The sequence below is a fragment of the Hemiscyllium ocellatum genome, chromosome 1 (genome assembly GCF_020745735.1).
Source record: "Hemiscyllium ocellatum isolate sHemOce1 chromosome 1, sHemOce1.pat.X.cur, whole genome shotgun sequence".
Lineage (NCBI taxonomy): Eukaryota > Metazoa > Chordata > Chondrichthyes > Orectolobiformes > Hemiscylliidae > Hemiscyllium > Hemiscyllium ocellatum.
Window position 1 is genome coordinate 63,652,428 of NC_083401.1, and position 15,288 is coordinate 63,667,715.

At 39.3% G+C, this 15,288-nt stretch overlaps 1 protein-coding gene across 1 annotated transcript in view; it reads right to left on the reverse strand.

The window, feature by feature from the left end:
* The window catches only part of npr2 (natriuretic peptide receptor 2), a 176,706-nt gene that overhangs the window by 144,488 nt on the left and 16,930 nt on the right, over positions 1–15,288 (reverse strand). The window contains exon 5 of the mRNA XM_060821360.1: positions 2,517–2,652. Within this exon, the coding sequence (XP_060677343.1) occupies positions 2,517–2,652 (136 nt within the window). The remainder of the gene's footprint in view (positions 1–2,516; positions 2,653–15,288) is intronic.

Sequence of the window (15,288 nt, forward strand, 5' to 3'; positions counted from 1 at the left end):
GGGTGTCGATCAAAGGAGACAATAGTGCAAAATTGGAATACGTAGGAACCAAATACTGTATATACCCATGTAAAAGTCGAACTTTTTAGGCTATTTTTAAAGGTTCAATTTTTAGGGTCAACTATTACATGGGTATTGTTTTGAGAGGCTGAAATTCATGCTGCAGTTCAAAATACCGTATTATTAGCAGAAGTCAATTTGATTGCTCAACTAATTCCGGGCAAAGAAGGAAAGCACAATGAATTACATTAAAGGTAATTACCAGACAAAAACAAGAGAAACAAGAATGAATTACTGAGAGTAAATTTTATTTGTTCATACCAGTAGGAAAATGTAATATGTCAAAGATTCATTGAAATCCTGCAAAATCACACTGTTCAACATCATGGCCTGGTATAATGGCACACTTAAAATGAAACATATATTAAATTCCATATGTATAAGCGTCTTGAACTTTCCCACTAAATTCTTCCATTTCCCACCTACTTACTCTTGTATGTTATGAACTGCAGCAACATTAACAAATTTGTCGAAGAATTAATAATATATCTCACTTTTATTCAGAAATATTGACACAATTAAAATGATTAATTTTTTAATGAAATTATCTTTTGGATGCATAGTGAATAAATTGTGATAAGTACTTACAGACTTAGTACTGGTCTGAATGAATGAATGAATCAAAACGTGCTGTAGTAAACCAAGTGGGCTAAATAGAGTTACAAATGAATGAATGAATGAACAGAGATGCAATATAGTAAACAAAGAGCGATGAGTAGAGTTACCAGTATGAATGACTGAATGCAATTTTCTTAGTTGGTTAATGGGAACATGTAGTTTCCTTTTTTAAGTGGTTTATAATGCAATATCATGGGGTTGACTTTTATACGAGATATATAGAAAATACAAGATTGTTTGGCCAAAAATAAGGGGTCAACTTTTACATGAGATCAACTTTTACACAAATAAGAAGTCTGGATGGAATGCAAAGCAGAAATGAGGAATTGGGGAGGATGGTTCCATTGATGTTCTCAATTCTTAACAGGAAGAAATAATACCTTAAGATCATAAGACATAGAAGCAGACAAGCCATTCAGCCCATTGAGTTGGTATCACCATTCAATGGCATTATGGCTGATTTGGTCATCTTCATCTTCACTTTCCTACCTTTTCCCCATAAACCTTGATTCCCTTACAGATTAAAAACCTGATTATCTCGGCCTCAATATACTTCATGACAAAGCCCCAATGGTCCTCAGTTGTAAAGAATTCCACAGATTTACTACCCTCTGACAGAAGGAATTCCTCTCTATCTGTGAGTTAAATGCACGATCCCTTATTCTGCCATTATGCTGACTGGTTCTAGACTCTTCCATAACGGGAAGCAATCCTTCCACATCTACCCTGTCAAGTCCCCTAAGAATCTTCTATGTTCCAATAAGGATGCGAAATCTGCTCCAATTCTCCTCATTAGGCAGTCCCTTTATACCTTTTATTAACCATGTGAATCTTCTCTGGAATGCCTACAATGGTGGTATATCTTTCCTTAGATAAGGGGACCAAAACTGATTTACAGTATTCCAGCCATGATCTCACTAGTGCCTTGTTTTACTGGAGTTCTCCCACATGCTTTCAACTTAAAGAGGCAACTGGTTAGAAAAGAAGTTTAGGATTGCTTTTACATTAAAGCATGATCCTTGAATACTAAGCGAGTTAGCTAAGGCCAATGAGAAGCAGTAATGTGACTGTAAAATATAAAGCAATTGAGGACAAGTCAGTTTTATCCCATAAATGTTCAACTTGGTGCTTCTTCACCTTGGGAGAGAGGAAGTGGAGCTGAAGTGGAAGAGGACCTGACCAAGAGCTAATGATCAAATGGATGGAAATAAAGGCAATGGAAATAGAAGCCAGTATAGTGGCATCTTAACAAAATGCACAGCAAATCAAAGGTTGGTAGAGTGAGTTTGCAAGGACACTGGATTGAGGAATGCACCAGTATTGAAAAAATGGAAAGCTTTTGAAAGATTAACATTTATCTCAGGAGTTTGAATTACAAAGAGGAGTTTTATAGAGCTTTGGTCGAACCTCACCAACAGTATTGCATTCAGTTCTGAGCACCACATCTCAGGAAGAATACATTTTACTTTGGAGAAGGTACGCTGTAGGATTTCAAGTGACAGAAAAGGGTACTTTTCATTCAAGGATAATTCAATGCAATTTTCCAGCACTAAGCAAGAGAAAACAAGTTTCTAAAACCCATTTTACTACATTTGCTTCCCCAAAAATAGGGGATATGTACTTTGAGCAGAGTCAGATCATTCGACATAACAATATCAGAATAAGAGAAAATTTAACCCAGTATACATGAATGGTCAATTAAACGATCCTCATTGCAGTTAAGTGTATATACGGACTTGGTGAACCAAGCAGACTGCTGACAATCAAGGTGCAACAAGAGGTAATAAGAGAGTAATAACAGATTAATTTGAAGCATGAGGAACAAATTATAAACATACCTTGAAAATGTCGATTTTTCATGTTTTTGCTGATTATTGATCGATTTTTCTTGGATCCTCCTGCTGCGATTGTATCGTTCAGAGCAATAGCATACAGCATGATCCCATCATAAAAACAACCAGCAATAAAATTGATCTGTAAAAATGTTGAGAAATGCATTTTCAGCTGTGCCTTTGAGTACAACAAAATATAATCTCAGTATAAAACAGGTGGGGAACGGCCCTTGGTCCTAGCAATTTCCAGCAATGTTCATCTGCTTTGCCTGAACATGAGTAATGGGTCCCAGAGTCTCTTCGTAGAGAGACCAGAGTGTTTGCATTACTCAGTGTAATAAACAAATCAACACCACAAATTCTTCAGTGCTTTCTAAGCCTTGGATTAATGCATTGCTGCCACAAAAAGTCAACCACATTCCTTTGAATATAAAGTGGATTAGATGCCAGACTAGACAAAGACAACCAATTTCCTTCCCTAATGGACAATGATGTATCAATTCAGCTTTTACAGCAATTGGCTAACTTCATGATGATTATTAATAAAACTAGTGCTTTTATTCCAAATTTACTTAATAAATCAAACTAAAATCAATGAAGTGCCATGTGGGGTCTGAACCCAAGTCCATGTCTACTTAATTAGATTATGAGATTAGTAACTTCGTCATTAACACCAGGAGTTCAAATAGCTGTGGTTGTCAATTGATACCCAGATTAATGATTTAGAGATGCCAGTGTTGGACTGGGGTGTACAAAGTTAAAAATTACACAACACCAGGTTATAGTCCAACAGATTTAATTGGAAACACTAGTTTTCGGAGCGTCACTCCTTCAACCACCTGATGAAACAGCAGCAGCGCTACGAAAACTTGTGTTTCCAATTAAACCTATTGGACTATAACCTGGTGTTGTGTGATTTTTAACTGTATCCAGATCAAGTTTGGAGTATTGCACTTTATAAATAATCTCCAACATGCAGGGAGGTATTGCACTGATTTGAAAGAATTACTTTTGCTGCCATCCCAATTGGAAGAATGGGTGAGCAATGTTCCTTGTAGCAGATCCAAGTGCAATGCATGCAAAATAGTTAAACACAGTTGCTCTTCTTAATTCTAAGTGATGCAAAGAGCCAATTGTGGAAATTTATCAGATTGACACAGAAAAATAAGATGGAACTCAGTTTGGCCAGGCTTCTGTTCTTATTTACCATTTTTAATATTTTCCTTGAGACCAGAGAACCTGTACCTTTCCTGATGCGGAGAGGATATTTATATAAATACCTGTGCTTCTCTACGACTTTAACTCTTAACCTGCATGAGTCAAAGTGTCTCAAAATAGCTCAAGATACTTCCTCCGATGTGGGATTAATTAAAGTTAGGTGCACAAAAGTTGCAAATTAGAGAGTACAGATAACTCAGAGGATGTGAGACTGAGGGAGATTACAGAATTAGGAAAGGATTTGAAAACAAGGATGAAAATTTCAAAACCATGATAATTCTTGACCAGGAGCCTATGGATATCATTGAGTACAAAAGTAAAAATGGGATTTGATGTCAGTAGAATTGGTCGGGTAGAATGTCAGAGACCAGCTAGCATTGCATTTGAATAATGAAGTCTCAAGGTCACTTAGGCAAGAATGGTGTCTCCAGAAGCAGACGAGTTGAGATGGGGACAAAGGTAGGAGATTATATAAAGTTCAATACAGCTGTTCTCATTGATGACAAAAATGTACAGCTCAATGTTGGACCAAAGCTGACATAAAGGTTGTAAACTTGGTCTCAGATTGCTTCCATAAAGGTGGAGTCAATGCTTGGGAAGAGGGACTGAAAGCAATGGCATTAATTACCCAAAAATGAATTGGAGAAAATTTATGCTCATCTTGTACTGGTGTTGAATAAGCAGTTTGATGATTTAGCAATGATGGAGGAGGGGGAGGTGATGGTGAGTTAGGGTTGGATGCTTTCAGATGATGACACAAGGGCAGCATGTAAAAGGTAATAGGTGTACATAAAGGAGGACATGCAGTTAACAGTATGGAGCAGAAAGAGAAAACTGGTTAGAATGATAAGAATGGAACCAGATGAGACAGGGCCAACCTAACTGCATTGCAATGGAGTGGTGTTGGAGCAGTATGGTGTGGTAAGCCTGTAAAACTGCAGACAGATTGAAAAGGATGAAGTGAAAAGGTTTCCCTTTGTCACAGTCATATACAATGTCACTTATGATTTTGATAATTCACTGCAATAGGACTGGAAACCTCACTGGAGAAATTCAAGCATGATATTCCAATTAAGACAAGAAGAGAGATGGAGGTGGCAAAATATTCAAGGACTTTCCAGGGAGAAAGCCATCCTATTTTATTTATAGCATTGCATGGTACTGGTTGGACCAGTATTTATTGCTCATCCTAATTGCCCTTTGACTGAGTGGCTTCCTTGGGCATTCCAGAAGATACTTAACAGTTGGCTGGAAGAAAATAGAAGGCAGAAATTTATTGGATGAGTCCAATAGTTGAAGAAGCAATAATTGTAATAAAATAAGAAAAATGTGCTTGGTTGTGCTCATAACATGTGAGGTACATCACAAATAAAGCAGATGACAGATAGAAACGCGACAGCATGATACCACAGCAATCACAGAAAGATGGCTTCAGAAGTGACAGAATTTGTTGCTCAATATTTCTGGTTACAAGGTTTTCAGGCGAGATTGAGAGAGTTACAAAGAAGGTGTTGGGGCAATTTTGGTCATAGAAATCACAACAGTTGTGAGGAGGAATGATATATGAGTAGTTTTATGAAGTGAAGCCATATGGATTGAGCCACAGAACAAACATAGTGCTGTCACAATCTGGAGCATAAACTACAAACATCTAAATAGGCGGAGGGAAATAGAAGATTAAATAATCAGGCAAATCTTTTGGAAGTACAAAGACAGTACAGCAGAAAGATATTTTATTTACTTCAATATTAACTGGGAAAGTTTTATTGTTAAAGGAATTGAGGGATCAGTTTTCTTGAGGAGCATTTCGGAGATTTGTTTTGGCTGATATATAACAAATCCAATAAAACACAGCACAACTCTAGACTTTCTTTCAGGCAATAAAGCTGGACAGGTGAAAGGAATGGCACTGAGAGAGTATTTTGGTAGCTGTGATTGTAACTCAAATACTTTTAACATAATTATCGAAAAGATCAAAGATAGATAGGAGGCAGCATTGTAAATTTCATAAGATTCAGAATAGTCTAGTAAAAGTGGATTGGAAGGTAAACTACTTGAAGTTTAACTGGAGTCAGAACAGTGGATGACATTCAAAGAGAACTTGTAAGTAGATCACAATAAATATGTTCCCATAAAGTAAAAGGGTGAGTTGCCAAATCTCAAGCACCCTTGATGTCAAAGACGTTACAAGTTGAGATGAGGCAGAAAAAGAAAGTCTACATACATACAAAGCAAGAGCCAATTTATCTTTCAAGTCTGCTCCAACATTCAATAATGTTGATTTTATTGCATTCCAATTCCCTGTAAACTTGAAGGTGAACATACTTACCATTCAATTCCTCTCACAATAAAGGATGACATTCCACTGACTAACTTAATCACTTGCAGTACCTACATACAAACCTGCAGTATCCAGAAAAGACCGAAAAATGGAAGTATGAATTGACACACAAGATGGTGGTATAGTCCTAATGAATACTTTATATCTGTATTTCACAAAAAAAAATTGGGCAGAAATTTAAGGGGGTCCTGTCCCATTAGTAAAGTCAGTGGCCAGTCAACAGCTTGCCTTGCAGCTGCAATGCTAAATGAGTACAGAGAGGAGCTTCTACCCATTAGTGGTTGAGCATCACACATTCTGAAGTTGACAGCCAAGCTGATTGGCCAGCAGCTCCAGCAGTCCTGGCAGCACCAGTGATCAGTCATGGCAACCAGTCCCAGGGTGAAAGACCCAGACCCATAAGATGCATTGGATGGGTTTGGGAGTGGGTCTGAGGGATTAGGACTAAAAGTCCATTTGGAAGGAAGGAACGTTGGATACTATGTTCTGGAGAGGTGCCACTTGTACATAAAGGGTATTCTCCAAAGACTTCCTCCAAATCCCTTCACTTTAATCTTTCAAACACTTGTTCACTTCAGCTTGGCAATCAATGCCAACTGTATTACAGAATGGACAGGGTTATATTCGGGTTGAATGAGCTTTTGTTAAGATCAATTGACCCTTAATTATTTAGTTCAATATGGGTGGATGGGACAGTGGTAGACTGGAAACTTACCTTATATTTCGTAGACACAGCAAAACTCCTCCGTGCCAGGGCATATAATATTTAGCCCACTGTAGTTAAGAAGCGGTGTAAAGTATTGGACTTGATTTTCAAATGCAGGAAGGCAGTGCAGATAGGATTAAAATTCTCGAATGTTGATAACTCACCAGGTCAAGATCAGACTGTTTAAAAAAGGCTAAGGAGAAAACAAAGGAATTTCTACCCATCATTTTCCAATCCTCAGTTGATACTGGTGTGACACAATGAAGATTACAAATGTATATCACTCTTTCAAAACAGGACAAAACGTAGTCCATTAATAACATACCAATCAATTTAACCTCAACGATTCTTAGAGACAGAATCGCCTGTTACATAGAAATCATGGATTAATCAAAAATATTCAGCACAGGTATGTAAAGAGAAGATCATGTCTGACTAACTTGATTTAATTTTTGAAGGAAGTAAAATGGATAAGAGCATGCAGTTTGTCTACATGAATCTTAACAAGGTTTTTGATAAGACACCACAGGGCAGCCAGCTTAAGCAAGTCATGCCTATGGAATCCAGGATGCAACAAGCTGGATATAAAACTGAGTCAGTGCCAGGGAGCAAATGGTAATTATTGGCAAGTAATTTTGTAGGCAGAGTGCTGTTTCAAATAGGGTTCTACAGACTCATATCTTACCTTTGTGGTAAATACTAACGATTTGGATCTCTACAGAGGGATCACAATCAAAAAGTTTGCAGATGACACAAAAAGTGGCCTTATAGTTGATAGTAAGGAGGACAACTGTAGACCAATGATGGGGGAGTTCAGTACATTAAAGCAAAAGTAAGGCTATACCATTTGCAACAATCTTCAGCCAAAAGTGCCAAGTGGGTGGACAATGTCAGCCTCCTCCGGATATTGCCTACATCATAGATGTCAGTTTTCAGCCAATTCAATTCAATCCACATGATATCAAGAAAAAATAAAATCTGATATAAAAATGTAGTCTAAATGTAACCACATAACCACTGTGGAATGTTATTAAAAAACCCCATTTGGTTTACTAATATCCTTTCAGGAGGGAAATCTGTCATCTTTCTCTGGTCTAACCTTCATGTGAGTCCAGACCTAAGCAATAGGGTTGACTCTTAACTGTGGTCTAGGCAATTAGGGATGGACAACCAATGCTGGTCAAGCCAGTGATATTCATATCCCATGTACAAATAAAAACAAACCGTGTAAGCCACACGTTTACACAGAATACGTTTAAGAAATCTGTAATCATTGTATTCTGCATGTGAAACACATGCACTGACCAATTGTATGTCAAATATAAATTCTGGCCAGAAACAATCTTGTTCTTGTATTTTATCACTGCAAATTGTTCATAGTTATCTTTGTGAAGCATAAGCAATCACAGGTGACCTTTAAAGTGCCATTTGCAGGCCACAATTCTCAAGGTCAATCCAAGGTCTCATAGGCTCCACATGGACATGGAATTGATTTCCTGTTACCTTGAACTGTAAGTACTTGACATTATGTTGCATAGGGACAAGGTTCCATTAATCCTACTACACATACAATCTCCCACTGTATTTGTGCGATTTAACTTGAGTTGCACACACACGAATAATATCGAGGACGATGTAAAGCTCCCACTCTTGTGTGTGATGTGAATAATGACTGAACCATAGAATCCTTACAGTGTGGCAGCAGGCCATTTAGCCCATCAAGTCTACACAGGTCCTCAGAACAGTATCCCATCTAGACCCATCCTCCTTCATTTCCCATGGTTAATTCACTTAGTTTACAGATCCCTGGAAACTATGGGCTACATAGTGTGGCCAATCTTTGAATTGTGGGACGAAACCCATGCAGACACAGGGAGAATGTGTGAACTTCTCACAAACAGTCGCTGGCTGGATTCAAACCCAGATCCCTGGTGCTGTGAGGCAGCAGTGTTAACCACTGTGCCACTTCATCATAACTACTCACATCACAAAAATGTACTAGGCAGTGTGTGGAAAAGATTCACCAGGATGTTGACTGGGATGAACATTGAAGTTATGAAGAGACGCTGGATAAGCTCAGACCAATTTCTTTTGAGAAGATCAAAGAGAGGGTGGGGGGATCCCAATAGATCTGTGTAGGATTATGAAGGGCATGAACTGGATGAATAGAAAGCAGCTGTTCCTCTTAGCTGAAGGGTCAAGAACAAGGGGCACACTCCTAATGTGAAAAGCTGGAGGATCAGTGGGGATTTGAGGAAATATGTTTTCATCCACAATGTGGTGGGGTGTCTGGAATGCACTGCCTGAGAGGATAGTTGAGGTGGGAAACCTCACAGCCTTGAAAAAGTATTCAGATGGACACATGAAATGTCATAACATTCAAGGCTATGGCAGATGTAGGTGGTATTGTACGTTTGATAGTATAGACTCAATCGGACTAAAGACTTCCTCTTTGCTGTAAGATTTGATGATTCTATGAGCCATTTTGTTTCTAATATTCTTCACATAGGTTCATTTGAAGGATGGCCAATGGATTCAGTCCTGGGGTTGTTGTTGGTGGTGGTGGAGTGGGCGGGGAGTGGGGGGGGGTGGATATTTATCCTCACTGTTCAGCTGCGACTCAGAGAAATTGAGGGGGAATAAATGGTCAGAAAACCCAGGGTCACAGCAACCTTCTGTCACTGCCAAATACTCTAGACATGAAGTGGGTGGAGCAGACGGTCTTCTCAGGAAGCAGAGGAAGGACTTATGACCTATCTCAGTGCCTGTAAGGTATCAGCAGTGATTTATTTTTGTATAATGGGCTGCTTGCAAGGATCGATTGGGGATGCGTTTGAGATTTGAGAATCTCAGACCCATATGTACGAAGAATGTAACCGATGCAATTTGTGCCAGATCACACCGCCTCAAATTGTTCCCTCATGAGTTGAGAACAGAAGCGAGTCAAACAGTCAGGGCAGGCAGGGACACAATAGGACTAATAAATTAAACTGCATTTATTTCTATGCAATGGGCCTAACAGGGAAGGCAGATGAACTCAGGGCATGGTTAGGAAGATGAAACTGGGATATCATAGCAATTACAGAAACGTGGCTCAGGGATGGGCAGGACTGGCAGCTTAATGTTCTGGGATACAAATGCTACAGGAAGGATAGAAAGAGAGGTGGTGGTGGGGGTGGGTGGGGGGGGGGAAGTGGTATTTTTGATAAGGAATAGCATTACAGCTGTGCTGAAGGAGGATATTCCTAGAAATACATCCAGGGAAGTTATTTGGGGAAACTGAGAAATAAGAAAGGGATGATAACCTTATTGGGATTATATACAGATCCCCTAATAGTCGGAGGGAAATTGAGAAACAAACTTGCAAGGAGATCTCAGCTATTTATAAGAATAATAGGGTGGTTATGGTAGGGGATTTTAACTTTCCAAACATAGACTGGGACTGCCATAGTGTTAAGGGTTTAGATGGAGACAAATTTGTTAAGTGTGTACAAGACAATTTTCTGATTCAGTTTGTGGATGTAACTACTAGTGGCAGATGGCGTTTAATTCAGATCAATGTGAGGTGTTGCATTTTGGGAAAGCAAATCTTAGCAGGACTTATACACTTAATGGTAAGGTCCTAGGGAGTGTTGCTGAACAAAGAGTCTTTGGCGTGCAGGTTCATATCTCATTGAAAGTGGAGTCACAGGTAGATAGGATAGTGAAGAAGGCGTTTGGTATGCTTTCCTTTATTATTCAGAGTATATTGAGTACAGAGGTTGGGAGGTCATGCAGCAGGTGTACAGGATATTGGTTAAGCCACTGTTGGAATATTACGTGCAATTTATTTCTCCTTCCTATTGGAAAGATGTTGTGAAAATTGAAAGGGTTCAGAAAAGATTTACAAGTATGTTGACAAGGATGGAGGATTTGAGCTATAGGGAGAGGCTGAACAGGCTGGGGCTGTTTCCCTGGAGCATCAGAGGCTGAGGGGTGACCTTATAGAGGTTTCAAAATTATGAAGGGCATGAATAGGGTAAATAGGCAAAGTTTTTCCCCTGGGGTCAGGGAGTCCAGAACTAGAGAACATAGGTTTAGGGTGAGAGGGGAAAGATATAAAAGAGACCTACAGGGCAACCTTTTCACACAGAAGGTGATACGTGTATGGAATGAGCTGCCAGAGGAAGTGGGGGAGACTGGTACAATTGCAACATTTAAGAGGCATTTGGATGGGTATATGAATTGGAAGGGTTTGGAGGGATATGGGCTGGTTGCTGGCAGGTGGGACTAGATTGGGTTGGGATATCTGGTCAGCATGGACGGATTGGACCAAAGAGTCTGTTTCCATGCTGTACATCTCTATGACTCTATGATAAGGTTCCTCCGGTGCTGCAGTCTGGCCAGTAGGCTTTGCAAATGTTAGCTGGCCTAGACAATGCCACTCTCACTGACATGGCAGTTAAAGTGCAAATAAACCACTGCTTCACCTGGAAGGTGTGTGGGCCCTTGCGCAGTGAGGAGGGAGGAAGTAACTGGGTTGACATTACACCTTCTGCGATTGCAGGGGAAGTGCTTTGGGACAATGGGGGAAAGACGGGAAGTGGGGGTGGTGTTAGGAATGATGGGAGATGTCCCAGAAGGAACAATCCCTTTGGATAGCTGATAATGAAGGGGAGGGGAATACGTGTCTGGTGATGGCAACCCACTGGTGGTGGTGGAAATAGCGGCCTATGATCCCTGCAGTGATTTACTTACTGCATTTCACTCAATCTAGTCTACTGTATCTACTGCTCATCATATGATCTGCTCTACACTTGGGAGATGAAACACAGACTGGGGGATCACTTTGCTGTGTTCTGTCTGCAAAAATGAGCCCAAGTGTCCAGTTGCCTGCTACTTCAACACAGCGTTGTGTTCCCTGGCCAACATCTCTGTCTTGTGCCTGCTGCAGTGCTCCAGTGAGGCTCAGGGTTCTACATCGAGTTCGATAATTTTAGAACCTGAACACCTTCTTCCATGTCATTTACTCACCTCTGCAGTCCAGTTTCAGTTATGACATGGGCTACTTTCAGCACAGCCAGATTTCTTCACCTTCCCTGACAAACCATTATCGATCCCTTTGATTGACTAACTCTGTTCTGCCCTTCTTGACTCTACTTCCTGCTATCCTCTCACTCCCTAATTCCCCCAGCCCCTCCACCACAATCTATTTTTTAGAATATATGCCTTATTTTCCTAGGTGCTACTAGTTCTGATGAAGGGCCACTTGTCCTGAAACATTAACTTTGCTTTCTCTCCAGAATTAAAAATTACACAACACCAGGTTATAGTCCAACAGGTTTATTTCAAAGAGTAGACTTCACCAGTTTCCTCATTTCCCCTCCCACCACCTTACCCCAGTTCCAAACTTCCAGCTCAGCACCATCCTTATGACCTGTCCCACCCGTCAATCTTCCCTCCCACCTATCTGCTCCACCCTACTCTCCGACCTATCACCTTTACCCCTTCCTCCATCCAACTATTTCAATCTCAAATACTTTCTCCTCAGCCCCACCCTGCTCACTTATCGCTCCACCCCCGAGGCTTCTAGCCTCATTCCTGATGAAGGGCACCTGCCCAAAACATCAATTCTCCTGCTACCTCGGATGCTGCCTGACCTGCTGTACTTTTCCAGCACCGCTCTAATCTTGACTCTAATCTCCAGCATCTGCATTTCTCATTTTGCCAGGTTTATTTGGAAGTACTAGCTTTCAGTGCTCTGCTCCTTCAACAACCATCTGATGAAGGAGCAGTGCTCTGAAAGCTAGTGCTTCCAAATACACATATTGGACTATAAGCTGGTGTTGTGTGATTTTTAACTTTATACACCCCAGTCCAACACTGGCATCGCCAAATCATTCTCTCCAGAGTGCTGCCAGAACTGCTGAGTTTCTCCAGCAATTTCTGCTTTTAAGTTGTGTGAGAAACCACGCTTGAGCTACAGAGAGAAACCCTCTATGAAACACCTTGTAAAATCTAGCTCCATGATTCTTTATTCCTCAAGGCAAAGGATTATGCAATAATACATACTCAGTTCTTTGTACTGACGTTTTAACAAAGTATCAGCAAACAGACAAGCTAACAGCATTATGTCTCCTGGATTAGAAGGCTCAGTGTCCATCAGGATAAAAAAACTCTTGGCTTAAGGGCACATGGTTACTTTTCAATGTGGAGCATAGTGTTCCTGCAATGTTAAGGCTAGGACCACTGCCTTTTTTTGGCACAGTAGAAATTATTTGGATTTTGGAATACAGAGTAGAAGTTCAAATTTTGCCAGAGTTGCAGTAACTTGATTGAGTATATTCCAAAGATAGGTTAGAAGAATAGTTAGGCATGTGGAAGATGGAATTTAATACAGGGGGGTTTGCTGTGATGTATTTTGTAAAAGAAAACATAGGGAGAGACAATATCAATTAAATTGCCTAGATCTAAGTAGTGCTCATTGATAATTGGCAGAACAAATTGAGATGGTTGTTAACAAGGCACATAGCATCTTGGTTTCATCAATAAAGGCACTGAGTACAAAAACAGGGAGGCTATGTTGAACTTATATCAAGCTTTAATTAAGCTCCAACTAGAACTCAGCATTCAGCTCTGGTCAGCACACTTTAGAAAAGATGGCAGGGCTCTTGAAAACGTACAGAGAGGTTTAGAAGGTTGGGTCTAGGAATGGTCACAAGGTTGTTTTGGAAGTTAGGGTTCTCCTCAAGAAAAGGAGATTGAGGGTGCATTTGATTATGTGTTCAGAATTAAGGCAGGCTTAAATAATGTTGATCAGGAAAAACGCTTCTTGTTGGCTGATTGTGCAAGGGGACATAGGTTTCAGGTTTTGGGCAAGAAATTGAGGGAGCGGTGAGGAGGAATTTTCATACTATGAGTGGGGTGGACCTAAAACAATCAATAATTTCACAGAGACGGACACTTGAAAAAAATAAATCTGCAGGGTCATGAGGATGGAGTGGAAGAGGCTAAATTGTTCTACAGAAAGTGATCAGAAACTTTGATGTGCTAAATGAGTTCCTTTCATGCAGCAAATGGCTATCTAACTCTATGACCATAGTAGTCATGTGATGCAACAATAACAGAACTGCTCATTGAAATATTTATCATTTCTTATATAGCAAATGATTTCACTACTCATTACTTGTGAAACATACTGTGACACCATAAGACTATGAAGATGCTGTCCTAAGCATTTGCAAATTTTCATTATTATTTTCACATGAAGACAATTTTGTTTCATCCTAACAGTAAAAAAAAATTTATAATTTAAGAAACTGAAGAGAATACAATTTTCCTGAAACTGTGCTGATTTCCATGGAGGTTCTGGCCTAAATTTATTTCTATAAGTGTTGCACTTTATAGCCCATGAACCAATAGCAAGAAAATACATAGTCAGCTCAGACTAGTGAGAATTTATCTGAATTTTTCAGCAGTGTATAGGCAATTCTTCAAAATGCTACCAGAGCACTCTGTACATCAGTAAACAAATTTTAATTGCTTGAAATGGGTATTCACCATCTTCAGAGTATAAAAGTAAGAGCAGAAATAGTTTGTTTGACCCCTAAAGCATGCTCTGTCATTCAGTAAGATCTGATTGTGGCCTTCATTCCACCTTCTATTTTTGCTAACATTTGATCCTCTTGTCAATTAAAAGTCTGTCTAACTTAGTCTTTAATATATTCAATAATCAAACCTTCATCTCTCTTTGTAGAAAAGAACTCCAAAGACTAATGATTCACTGAAAAATTGAAATTCCTCCTCATCTTTATCTTAAATAGAGCACTTCTAAAATGTGTCCTTTATTTTTAGACTTATCCTCAATGCATAACATCCTCTAAGCATTTATCCTGTCAAGCTCTCTCAGAATCATCTAAATTTCTGTAAGACCACCTTCATATTCTTCTAAACTGTATTGAACATAGCTCCAACCTATTAAACCTTTCCTCACACAACAAACCCCTTCTTCTCAAGAATCAACCTAATCAATCATCTCTGAACTGCTTCCAATGAAAGAATCTCGCTCTTTACGTAATGTAAACAGATCTGCACATAGCCCTCCAAGTGATATCTCTGCAATGCCCTGTACACTTGTAGCAAGACCTTCCTACTTTTACATTCCATTCTCTTTGCAAGAAATCCAAAGTTCTATTTTGTCATGCTTTGAGATTCTGTCATATATTACTTGTAATATTTAACATTCAACTTTATTGATATTGATAATTACATGCAGAAAATGGGTTTAACATTTAAAATAAAAAAAATTTAATCAATGTGTTTTGACTAATACCTATTAGAAAACAAATTTTAAATTATTGAAAGTTAATTTAAAACATGACACAGACACTTTCTGAGTTATATTTATCTAATAAAGTCAGTCAGTGTCTTAATTTATTGTATACATTTCAAATGTACTAAGACACTGACTGACTTCCAGCCTTTTAAAACTATTTTCAGTTGCTTCATCAACAACCTTCCTTCCATCATAAGTT